Below are 12,442 nucleotides of genomic sequence, written 5' to 3'. Positions count from 1 at the left end.
ATTTCTCATTCTCTCAATTATTCATTTATTCTCTTAATCTTTTGTTATCAATTTGCTCTATTTTAATTTTTATTAGTTTTTGCAATTTTCAATTCATATTTCCAATTTTCAATTCCAATTCCATATCCCAATTCTCTTTCTTTAATTTTATTTCTTCTACATCAATTTTTTTTTCAACTACAAGTCTACAATGGATAGATATTTCTCTCCCATCAATTTCAATGATGAAGAAAACTACTATCCTAGTCCTAGTTCCGCTGATTTTACTATGAATCACGGAGATTCAAATAGTCCCGCTATCCCATCCCAGTCTCAGAATCCAATACACCTCAAAATATGTCGCGATTCCAACAGCTCCCGGTGGTTCTAGAAGTCGTCCTCGTCCAACTTCATCTCATTGAGACAAGTTCTCAACTGCCGTCGAAACCGAAGACAGGCACACATCAGACGTTTGGGCGCATTTCACAAGTTTACGAGACAGAAAATAGCGTTTAAGTCAAGAAAGCAAGATGCAAATATTGTGCAAATGTTTTAAAGCTGATTCAGGTATATGTACTAGTACTTTAAAAAGGCATGCTGATAAACATATTAATCAACATGGAAAAGAGAGAGCAATCAAACTCAAATAACTAATATGGGTACTACTTGGCGTTACAATTCTGGGCATATAGGGAACAGTTAGCTTTATATATTGCAGCATCTGATCAACCTATTAATATGGCAGAAGATAAATATTTTGAAAGATTTGTTCAAAATTCATTTTTTCCAAGATTTAAAGTTATTCTAAACTGCAACTAGAAATGATTTAATAAAATTGTTTAAAAAATGAAATTAGAATAAAAAATAAATTTCATACTCGTCATATTAGTGTGGCTCTAACTGCCGATATTTAGAGAGGTGAGCTAAAACAAGATTATATTTGTGTGACTAGTCATTATTTGATAATGAATTTAAATTAAATAAATCTTTATTAGGATTTAGATTAATGATGTGGATCATAGTGGTTTAGAAATCTATAATAAATTGTTTGAAGTTTTAGAAAATTATGATATTATTGATAAAGTGATAAGTTTACTTTAGATAATGCAAGTTCTAATGTAAAGTTAATATTTTTTCAAAATAATTATCCTTTATATACAATTTGAAGTTTTTTCACCAACGTTGTGCATGTCATGTTATTAATTTAATTGTGAAAAGTGGTATGAAAACAATTAAAAAAATTGATAGAATTAGGGAATCTTTAGCTTGGATTACTGGTATAATAAAAGAAATGCTGAATTTCAGAATCTTGTAAAAATCAAATATGTCTCCTAGAACTTTTGCATTAGATATGCCTGTTAGATGGATAGTATTATTTAATGTTTTATTCATGTTTACCTTATGTCTAATATAATTAGTTATTTTGTAGCAATATAGAGGTCCTCATTATTTGGTAGAAAATGATTGGAAGATAGCTAAAGTTTTTATTCTTTTCTCAAACGTTTTACCAATCCCACTTTACAACTTTCTGGTGTGTATTATCCTACTAGTCCTTGGTAATACATACAATTATAAAAATTTCCGAATTATTTACAAAAAACAAAGACAATGAAATTTTACATGCACCAATAAAGGCAATGGAAATATTTTTTTGAAATATTGGGAACCCATTCCTTTTTTTATTGTTTAGGTGCTATATTTGATCTTAGAATTAATTAGCACGTTTAGAAAATGTTTTGACAATTTAAGTGAAAATTTACAAACCGAATCATATGTCAATCAAATAGGAGAGGTAAAAATAGTCTTTTCGAAGTATATTTCCAATATGAAACAGGATGGGAACCTGCAGTCGCAAAGGGCGACAATATCCAGAGAAGCTGTATCAGAAGAAACAAACAAATAAAGACTTTACTCTTGGATGCACTGAATAGGCCGAAGAGGACCTGAATCGAAGCACAGCCTCCTCTTCAGAAGCACCAACAACAATAACTAATATACTTTCCTCTAGGGAGTCGCAGAGTAATGAACTTCAACAATATTTGGCGACCCCCGAAATGTTTTCAGCAGGTCACTTTGATATCAGAGTATTGGGAAGCCAGAATATGTATTTTTCCGTATTATCAAGCTTGCCTTGGATGTTTTCGCTGTTCCTGTCTCAACGTCTCATCCGAACAAATATTTAGTGCAATGGAAGGATTTTAAATAAATAATGAGACTAACTTGCTCCAAAATGATTGAGTCCTTACATTTCTTCGAGATTGGGAACGATCGTGCCATCAAGATCAATACGAGGTTATCGACAATACTTTAGTAGAAATCATTCAATTTGTGAATATAGAGGATATAGATGAGGGAGGTCCTAGTGAACCACCCCCAATTAGTTGTTTTGTAAAATGTAATTTGTAAATATTGTCAATTATTGCACTCTTTTTTTTTTACCGGGTTTTTCTCCCATTGGGTTTTTCTTGGTGAGGTTTTTTAACGAGGCAATAATTGTTGTAATTCTTATTTTATTTTTTGATAAATAATAGTCTAATTTTTCTTATATTACATTTTATTATTAAAATTGAATAATATTGAAATGTTAAAAAAAAAAAATGAAATTGAATTGTATTGATATTTGAAAAGTTACTAAAAAAAATTATATTTATAATTATTTATTTGAAAAGTTAAATTAAAAAAACAAAAAAAATAAGAAAATCAAGCTAACCCGGCCTGGACCGCCGCCTAACCCGGTGGGTTAGGGTTCGCGGGTCGGGCTGGGCCAGCCATTTTCTCCAAAATGGCGACCTAACAGGCAGGCGGATAGGCCTAGCCCGCCAAACTTCATAACCCGCCGCGGCCGGGCCGGACGGGTTACTTTTCTACCTTTATCCAGACAATATAGTACGTTAAAAGAGAATGAATGGGACACATGTAAGAGACCCACATGACCCAGATGAAGTGTTAGCATTTGAAGGAATGCATGAAGGAGAGAAGAAAAAGGAGAAACAGTCAAAGTAACCGTTTCAAAATCACAAACTCATTGATTTTTGTTTTACCATTGGATTTCACCACAAACATTGGCGGCCAACATTTTTTCGGAACACCCATTGAGTCATGGCGGATTCCATAACCTTCACTCTTGTATTGTTTCTTACTACCATTCTTCTTTTTTTTTTTTTTTTTTTTGTCCACACTCAGTTATCTTGGGACCCAAATCCTACCACCACTCCATATGTTACGAATTTCAGTATAAATGGATTCTATTTATTAAAAAAGAATAAAAGAAAACCTTATAGAAATCTTTAAATATGAGAAATTAGGGTTCATATATATATATTATATATAAATATATATATATAATTATTATGATATGGGTGCAAAAAATATTGATAAAAAATAAATTTGTTAAAATTTGGCATTTATTATAGGGTAATATTGTGATTATAAAGAATATTAAAAAACTATGGTGTGTTTAGCTTGATGGTGAGGTTTACTAGGATCATTCTAAGAGAATTCTTGGAGACCAAGTTAAATCCTTGGTGATCAAGTAGCAGCCTAAAAGGGCAGAGGTGGCTGATTTTTATTTTACTTTTTAGAAGAAAAAAAATCTTATATTTTATTTTAAAGTTCATTATCAAATTGCGCCTTACAAATAATGTTGTAGCAACAATCCTTTAATAAAAATTATATACAAAAACCACTAAATTATTATATATATTTAGCCATCTAGATAGTGACTCTTGACTATTAAACGACCACAAAAGTCTTTGAATCCTGTTTGAAAAATCTAAACTAGAAAGGCTACAATAGAAAATCTCAGGAAAGTCAAAAGATTTTTCATGCTCTTTCATTGTCTCTTTTTAGTACATAAATAAGAGCATTAGGTTCTCTGTCATTTCATTCGAAGCACGTACAGTTGTCGCAATAGTCTTATTTCACTCATTCTGAAATGGAATTATCACTGAATTCCATTACGCCTCCATTGTTTTGGTTACAGTTAGTAACACTCTCATGAGAGTGCTGAACTGGGTATGGTTGAGGCCAAAGAAGTTAGAGAGATACCTGAGACGCAAGGTCTCTCTGGAAAACCTACAGGCTTCTGTATGGAGACATGACGGAGGCCTCAATGATGCTAAAGCAAGCAAAATCCAGATCCTTCAATGTCTCTGATGACATTACTCCACGTCTTGTTCCGTTCCTCCGTAAAATGGTAAAGGATTAGGTATGTCAAGCCCCAATCTTCTTATAAACTTTAATAATTTTTTCGTGCATATCTGCAATTCTTGGAGACTTCTTCCATATTTCTTATGGCGTTAACTTAATGTGAGACTGATGATCTCTATCTTCTTCTAACATTGTACGTTTTGTCAAAAATGCAGGTAAAATTCTTTTGTATGGGTTGGTCCAGTACCCAGGGTGACCATCATGAATCCTGAACAACTAAAAGAAATATTTTCCAGACTTAAGATTTTCATAACCTCGGCCAAACCCACTTTTAGTATCTTGCAAGTGGACTTGCAGTGTATGAGGGAAGAAGTGGACTAAACATAGAAGGATTATCAACCCAGCATTCCATCTCGATAGTTGAAGGTCAATAATTCATTTATTTTTTCCATTTACTAATATGTATTGTAAACTTGTATGTGACATTTTTTTTTATCTTAGATACATGCCTAATGTTATAATGACAATTAATTTTGATTTCATAACTTGGTACAGCTTATGTTACCTGAATTCTATCAAGTTTTGTAGTGAGATGATTAGCAAATGGGAGAAGTTGGTCTCTGTAGAAGGATCATGTGAATTGGATGTATGGCCCTATCTTGTTAATTTGACAGGTGATGTGATTTCTAAAACAGCATTTGGAAGCAATTTTGAAGAAGGAAGAAAGATATTCCAACTCCTCACAGAATTAGGTTATATTTCACAAGATGTTCTACGATCCGTTTACATTCCCGGATGGAGGTAAAACAATATCTAATGTTGAAACTAGAATATTATTTCAATAATATCTTAATTTACTTTTATTGCTTAAATATATGTAGGTTTTTACCTACAAAGAGGAATAAGAGATTAAAAGAGATGGACGTTGAAATACGCGCCTTACTTATGAGTATCATTAAGAATAGAGAGAAAGAGAAGAAAAGAGGTGAAGCTACAAAGAATGACTTACTTGGTATACTCATGGAATCCAATTTTAGAGAAACTGAAGAGCATGGAAACAACAAAAATGTTGGAATGACTATAGATGAAGTGATTGAAGAGTGTAAGCTGTTTTACTTTGCTGGTCAAGAGACTACCTCAGTTTTGCTCGTCTGGACTTTGGTTTTATTGAGTAAGCATCAAGATTGGCAAGCTCGTGCAAGAGAAGAGGTTTTCCAAGTATTTCGTGATAAGAAGCCTAGCTATGATGAATTGAATCACTTGAAAGTTGTAAGTGTCATAATATATAGTACAAAAATTCTCTCTTTTGTTCTTTCGAATTCGATTTTTAATATATTAACTTTAATTTTGGTTGCTCAGGTCTTAATGATACTATATGAGGTGCTCAGGTTGTACCCTCCAATAGTTACTCTTGATCGAGTTGTTGACGAAGAGATAAAACTTGGAGACTTGTCTCTGCCTGCTGGAATTGAGCTCAGAACGCCAATTATCCTGGTTCACCATGATCAAGAACTTTGGGGGGATGACGCTGAGGAGTTTAAACCGGAGAGGTTTTCTGAAGGAATTTCAAAAGCCACGAAGAGTCAAGCCGTTTCGTTCTTCCCTTTTGGATGGGGTCCTAGAGTATGCATTGGACAAAACTTTGCTCTTATGGAGGCAAAAATGGCTTTGGCTTTAATTTTGCAAAACTTCGCATTTGAGTTATCTTCATCTTATGTTCATGCTCCTGATATGGTTATTACTGTTCATCCGGAACATGGTGCCCACTTGATTTTGAAGAAACTATAGTGTGAAACTGTCAATTGTAGACTAATAAAATAGGCATTAAACTGTTAAACATTAGTGTGATTCTGTTGGTATGAAAAATAAGCTATAATTGTGTTTGTTAGAGATATTTGAATAAAGGGTAACACTTACTTTATTTATTTAATTATGGCTCCTCAATTATTTTGTTTTAGAACAATATATATATTTTTTTAGTAATACAATACATACAAAAGCATGGTGAACAACGACCATCGGCAAGGTGATCTCCACTCCAGCCGGAAACGACAAGTTTCCAAGCTTTGTTTCTCGGATAACAGCTCTAGACAATATCATGCATGGACACCTGAGCATTGAAAAGTATTCTGTAAAATCAAATTTTTAAAAACAAAAGAAAGACATCGAAAGTCAAATCGTTAATATCATTAGAAGTATAAGCAAAGAAAATGAATACATTGACCTTCAATTTGTCAAGATGGAATGCTGGGTTGATAATCCTTGTATGTCCTCATGGTTTGCAAGTGTTTTTGCCAACAACTGGGAAAGGGCCAAAGTGGATTTTTGGAAACATTGATCCTGGTAATTTGATCAGGATCCATTATATTCACCCAGGGTTCTGGGCCAAACCACATAAAACAATTATTGCGCGCATTAAAGTTAGCAAACATAATCAATTAGTACAAACCTGTAAAGAAGTTGTATCAGAGGGGCAGGTCGGGGATGAGGTGGAAGGGTAACCACGTTGATGGTTGCCCCGCATCCTCGCGCCAGATGGATAGTATGCCCATGTTGACTGTTGACATTGCCACGCGGATTCTCTGGGCCACATGGATATGCCGCACCTGGCATTGGGCATCTACGTGTATGCATATATGACATATACGTGGATTGAAATGTGAGTTGAAACTGCCACGTGGAGGGTACCATATTGTACCTAGCTGCCTATGTGGGCTAGCCACGTAAATTGTTGGCATCTACTTGGAAGGGCCACGTGGACCAGCCACATGGAGGGTGTCAGGTTGTATTTGGCTTCCTACATGGACAAGCCATGTGGTGTATTCGTGCCTCGTGGATGAATGAAATGTCATCAGAGAGACTGAGGGGGTTTGGATTTAGCTTCTTTTAACATCATGGCGTAGCTTTCTCCAGCTTCTTCGGCCTAAACCAGACCCCGTTCAGAGCACTCCAGGCCCATGTTACTACTGCAACCAAAACTATGGAGACTGAGATTGATTTCAGGTCATACAATTCCATTTCAAGGCAGTAAAATTTAGCTAGAAGATCGAGCTAACAATACTAATAAATTTATACTAGAAACGAGAATTATGNAGTTTCCAAGCTTTGTTTCTCGGATAACAGCCCTAGACAATATCATGCATGGACACCTGTGCATTGAAAAGTATTCTGTAAAATCAAATTTTTAAAAACAAAAGAAAGACATCGAAAGTCAAATCGTTAATATCATTAGAAGTATAAGCAAAGAAAATGAATACATTGACCTTCAATTTGTGAAGATGGAATGCTGGGTTGATAATCCTTGTATGTCCTCATGGTTTGCAAGTGTTTTTGCCAACAACTGGGAAAGGGCCAAAGTGGATTTTTGGAAACATTGATCCTGGTAATTTGATCAGGATCCATTATATTCACCCAGGGTTCTGGGCCAAACCACATAAAACAATTATTGCGCGCATTAAAGTTAGCAAACATAATCAATTAGTACAAACCTGTAAAGAAGTTGTATCAGAGGGGCAGGTCGGGGATGAGGTGGAAGGGTAACCACGTTGATGGTTGCCCCGCATCCTCGCGCCAGATGGATAGTATGCCCATGTTGACTGTTGACATTGCCACGCGGATTCTCTGGGCCACATGGATATGCCGCACCTGGCATTGGGCATCTACGTGTATGCATATATGACATATACGTGGATTGAAATGTGAGTTGAAACTGCCACGTGGAGGGTACCATATTGTACCTAGCTGCCTATGTGGGCTAGCCACGTAAATTGTTGGCATCTACTTGGAAGGGCCACGTGGACCAGCCACATGGAGGGTGTCAGGTTGTATTTGGCTTCCTACATGGACAAGCCATGTGGTGTATTCGTGCCTCGTGGATGAATGAAATGTCATCAGAGAGACTGAGGGGGTTTGGATTTAGCTTCTTTTAACATCATGGCGTAGCTTTCTCCAGCTTCTTCGGCCTAAACCAGACCCCGTTCAGAGCATTCCAGGCCCATGTTACTACTGCAACCAAAACTATGGAGACTGAGATTGATTTCAGGTCATACAATTCCATTTCAAGGCAGTAAAATTTAGCTAGAAGATCGAGCTAACAATACTAATAAATTTATACTAGAAACGAGAATTATGACTGAGAAAGACATGTTTGTTGGGCAGATAAAATGAATTTAAAAGTCATTTTGGACTATACTATATAGAATTACATCATTTTAACATTTCGGATCGTTTTTACTATCTACTTACAATTTTTATGCAGATAGCGTGTGGTCCAACCGACCTTGTTCATCATGTGACACTGACCAAAATAAAAAAGAGTGATTGGGGGTTGAAGTGCCGGCTATAGTTTGAACCGTTTGGAAGAAAAATTAAGAGAGAATGTAAAGTAAGCTGAAACAAACAAGTTGTAACTGATTTTCAAAGTTGAGGCTGCATCACACTGATTGATATCATCAACACCACCTGAAAATCAGCTATTTGGAATTCTGAAGCAGCATAATTTTCTTTAAGTTGTTTTATGGATTAATTTTATGGGACTCGGATGGTTTATGTATTAGATTAGGTTGAACAGGAATGAACTATTAGTTGTGTCAGATGTTATTCCTCTGTTTAGAGCAGAGAATTCTTAAACACTTTCACTCTCATTTCCTTGTATACTGTGTGTATGAATCGAAGCTGAAATTACTGCAAACAATAACAAACAGTTTATATATTCATGGTTTGTAAGTCAGCATAATTTTGTCTTCGACACTTGCTTGGAGTCTCAAATGTATGCACACTGTAGGCTGAATTAAAGTTATACTATATATTTTTGGTACAGAGTATCATATATAATGTTCTAAGAGTTCAGCCAATCTTATTTAACAATAATTGACAGTTTTCGCTCTATAGTTTCTTCAAAATCAAATGGGCACCGTGTTCTGGATGCACAGTAAAAATCTTACGAGGAGCATGAACATAGGATGGAGATAACTCGAATGTAAAGTTTTTCAGAATCAACGCCAAAGCCATTTTTGCCTCCATCAGAGCAAAATTTTGTCCAATGCATATCCGAGGACCCCATCCGAACGGGAAATATGAAACTTGGTTCTTTGTCGCCTTAGAAATACCTTCCAAAAACCTCTCTGGTTTAAACTCCAATGCATCATCACCCCAAAGTTCCTGATCATGGTGAACAAGGACAATCGGCAATGTTATCTCCACGCCAGCCGGTAATGACAAGTTTCCAAGCTTTGTTTCTCGGTCAATAGCTCTAGGAGCCATAACTACTGACGGATATAGCCTTAGTACCTCATACAATATCATCGACACCTGAACATTGAAAATTATTAGGTAAAATCAATTTCTTCAAAACAAAAGAAAGAGAATTTTCCGACACTATGTTGCGGGTACTTACAATTTTCAAGTGATTCAACTCATCATAGTTAGGCTTGTTATGGCCAAAGACTCGCAAAACCTCTTCCCTTGCACCAGCTTGCCAATTTTGATGCTTACTCAATAAAACCAAAGTCCAAACGAGCAAAACTGAGGTGGTCTCTTGCCCGGCAAAGTAAAATAGTTTGCACTCTTCAATCACATCATTGATAGTCATTCCAACATTTTTGTTGTTTCCATTTTCTCTGATTTCTGTAATATTGGATTCCATAAGTATGCCTAATAAATCATTCTTTGTAGCTTCACCTGCTTTCATTGCCTTCTCTCTGTTCTTGATAATACCCATCAGTAAAGCGCGTATTTCCTTCTCCAATTCCTTCATTCTCTTGTTACTCTCACTAGGCAAAAACCTATATGAGAGGAAAAAAATAAAACAAAATAAAATTTTATCACTCAGTGACAAACACATCAGAGGATTATAGAATTTTACATTCCCAACATCAAACCTGGATCCTGGAATGTAAGCAGACTGAATAGCTTGTAATGTGAGATCAGCTAATTCTGTTTGGAGTTGGAAAATCCTCCTTCCTTCTTCAAAATTGCTTCCAAATGCTGTTCGAGAAATCACATCACCAGTCAATTTTACAAGATAGGGCCATACATCCAATTCACATGATCCTTCTTTAGACGCCAACTTCTCCCATTTGCAAATCATCTCACTGCATACTTTGTAGAATTCTGGTAACATCAGCTGTAACAATCATACATCGAGAGTCAAATTGTCAATATCATTAGAAATATGAGAAAATTAAAAAAATAATAATAAAAAGTTGACCTTCAACTTGTCAAGATGGAATGCTGGGTTGATAATCCTTCTATGTTTAGTCCACTTCTCACCACCATAGTTTGCAAGTCCAGTTGCCAGCAACTTGGAAATAGGGTTTATGGCCTTCGGTTTCGGAAATTCATTGATCCTGGTAAATATTTCTTTGATTTGATCAGGATCCATGATGGTCACTCTGGGTACTGGACCAAACCACATAAAAGAATTCTGGCCTGCATTTTAGTTAACAAACATGATCAATTACGATAGTCTCATAATTAAGATCTCAAATATGGAAAACAATCTCTCCTACTTATAATTATAATAATTACTTTGTCCATTGAAAACAATAAATTCTGTTTGCAGTAAAGAAACTTGGTAAATTTCATCATCATCTATCATTTGAAAAGAAAAAAAAAAAAAAAACTCTACTTAATTATGTGGTACAATTGCTTGACAGCAATCCAATTTAATTTCAAAATTACACATTTTTTTTTCTGAAGGCAACTGTGTTGCCGGTGCTCCCCCTACGAACATTGCTCGGATCATTTTTAAAGATAGTTGTGAAATTCCTGCCTATCATTTCACTTAATACTGTTCTTAATTTCTTGATGTTTCACCTCTTGGTTGACTTATTTTTTCTCTTGATTAATTGCGCTGAGTCTTGATTCTTAATGAGATTTACCTATAGATAAGGCTCCCTTATCTAGAGCTTCCTTAAAAAGTAATTAAAAGGAGAAAAAAGAAAAGTTTAGTGCTCAGCATCTCACTCACACATCTTGGAATTTGCAGACATGAAAGGAAGTTATATGAAAAGGGGATTGATTACATACCATAATCTTTGACCAATTTATGCAGGAATGGAAGAACGACTGGTGAAATGTCATCTGAGATACTGAGGGGTTTGGATTTAGCTTCTTTTAACATCATGGCGTTCTCTTTAATGTCTCCATACATAAACCTGTAAGGTCTGCCTTTAAGACCTTGTTGTCTCAGATACCTCTCCAGCTTCTTTGGCCTAAACCAGACCTCGTTCAGCACACTCCATGCCCATGTTACAACTGTAACCAAAACTATGGAGACTGCAATCGATTTCAGATCATAAAATTCCATTTCATGACAGTGAAACAGAGCTAAGTTTGTGTTGAGAATGAAATTTTGCTACAAGAGCAAGGGATCATTGATTAATTTATAGTTGAAAGAAGAGTCGTCTCTCGTGGCTGAGAAAGTGATGTTTTTTGACTTCTGTCTATCTAAATTTTTGGGCAGATAAAATGAATTTAATATTCATTTTGGAGGTATACGGGAATTATATCATTTTAATATTTCGGATCTTTGAATTATCTGCAGATAATGCAGATGGTGTGTGGTCCAAGCCCAACCGACCTTCCGGAGGTTCATGTGACACCGACTTAATACGATAATCCTATTATTGCAAACTCTTAATTTTGTAGAAATTAATGCGATATATAATAAAGTATGTCATATAATTCTGAGACCCACATAACTTAATATCATATTAATGTTATGTAAACTCTCCTATTATGTGATACTTATATGATATATTATGTTAGTTTGTACAAACTCTCCTTATACTAAAAGTTTACAAATATCTTTACCCAACTTAATAATTGTCCATACAATTTTTTGTTCCTCTATATATATATATGGACTGATGCATTGAAAACAAATATATATGACATTTTAGTTTACACTAGGGTAAACTAAAATGTGCAACTTTTATACCCCAATCCAAACCAAACCAATTAGCAACAAATTCAACAATTTTATTGAGTTGTAGATAAAGATGCCATAGCATTTCAAATCACTTGGATTTTAAGAGTCATGGGAAGCTAAGAGACATGAATCAGAGCCAAAGATTGATCCGGAATAGATTCAGTTAAGGGGTTAATCGAGAAGCACTTACTAAATTTTTGTAATAATTAGGGCCTATTTATTTAACTATTTTTGCACTATCCTATTCCTATCCAACCCAAAATACACGCTTGTTTCTCTATTCTGAAAATCATATTATATTTTATTCAATTATTTTAAACTCTCTAAGTTTAATAATTTAATTAAACACCCAAAAAAAAGTTTAGAAATTTAAGAAAAAAA

General features: G+C 35.0%; 1 protein-coding gene and 1 pseudogene across 1 annotated transcript; one reads left to right on the top strand and one right to left on the bottom strand.

The window, feature by feature from the left end:
- The first annotated feature begins 3,913 nt into the window (after positions 1-3,913).
- LOC116139009 lies at positions 3,914-6,058 on the top strand (annotated as a pseudogene).
- A 2,839-nt stretch (positions 6,059-8,897) lies between these two features.
- Positions 8,898-11,526, bottom strand: LOC116139019 (cytochrome P450 72A15-like). Its single transcript, XM_031424701.1, has 5 exons — positions 11,158-11,526; positions 10,337-10,557; positions 10,008-10,252; positions 9,524-9,911; positions 8,898-9,438 (listed from the first exon to the last, which is right to left on the bottom strand). Exons 1-5 carry the CDS (start codon positions 11,435-11,437, stop codon positions 9,013-9,015), a joined length of 1,560 nt encoding a protein of 519 aa, XP_031280561.1. The 5' UTR covers positions 11,438-11,526; the 3' UTR covers positions 8,898-9,012.
- Between the last annotated feature and the right edge of the window lie 916 nt (positions 11,527-12,442).

This window comes from Pistacia vera, unplaced genomic scaffold, assembly GCF_008641045.1.
Source record: "Pistacia vera cultivar Batoury unplaced genomic scaffold, PisVer_v2 Contig346, whole genome shotgun sequence".
In the NCBI taxonomy this organism is placed as follows: Eukaryota; Viridiplantae; Streptophyta; class Magnoliopsida; order Sapindales; family Anacardiaceae; genus Pistacia; species Pistacia vera.
Note: the sequence above shows the minus strand (reverse complement) of the source record. Positions and strands in the feature narration are given on the sequence as shown.

Bases quoted from the DNA above. Each gene is read 5' to 3' on its own strand.
- LOC116139019 (XM_031424701.1), bottom strand. From the start codon at position 11,437: ATGGAATTTTATGATCTGAAATCGATTGCAGTCTCCATAGTTTTGGTT. The intron at 10,558-11,157 runs GTATGTAATCAA...ACTAAAATGCAG, and splicing joins TAAATTGGTCAAAGATTATG to GCCAGAATTCTTTTATGTGG. The intron at 9,912-10,007 runs GTTTGATGTTGG...CCTCTCATATAG, and splicing joins GCTTACATTCCAGGATCCAG to GTTTTTGCCTAGTGAGAGTA.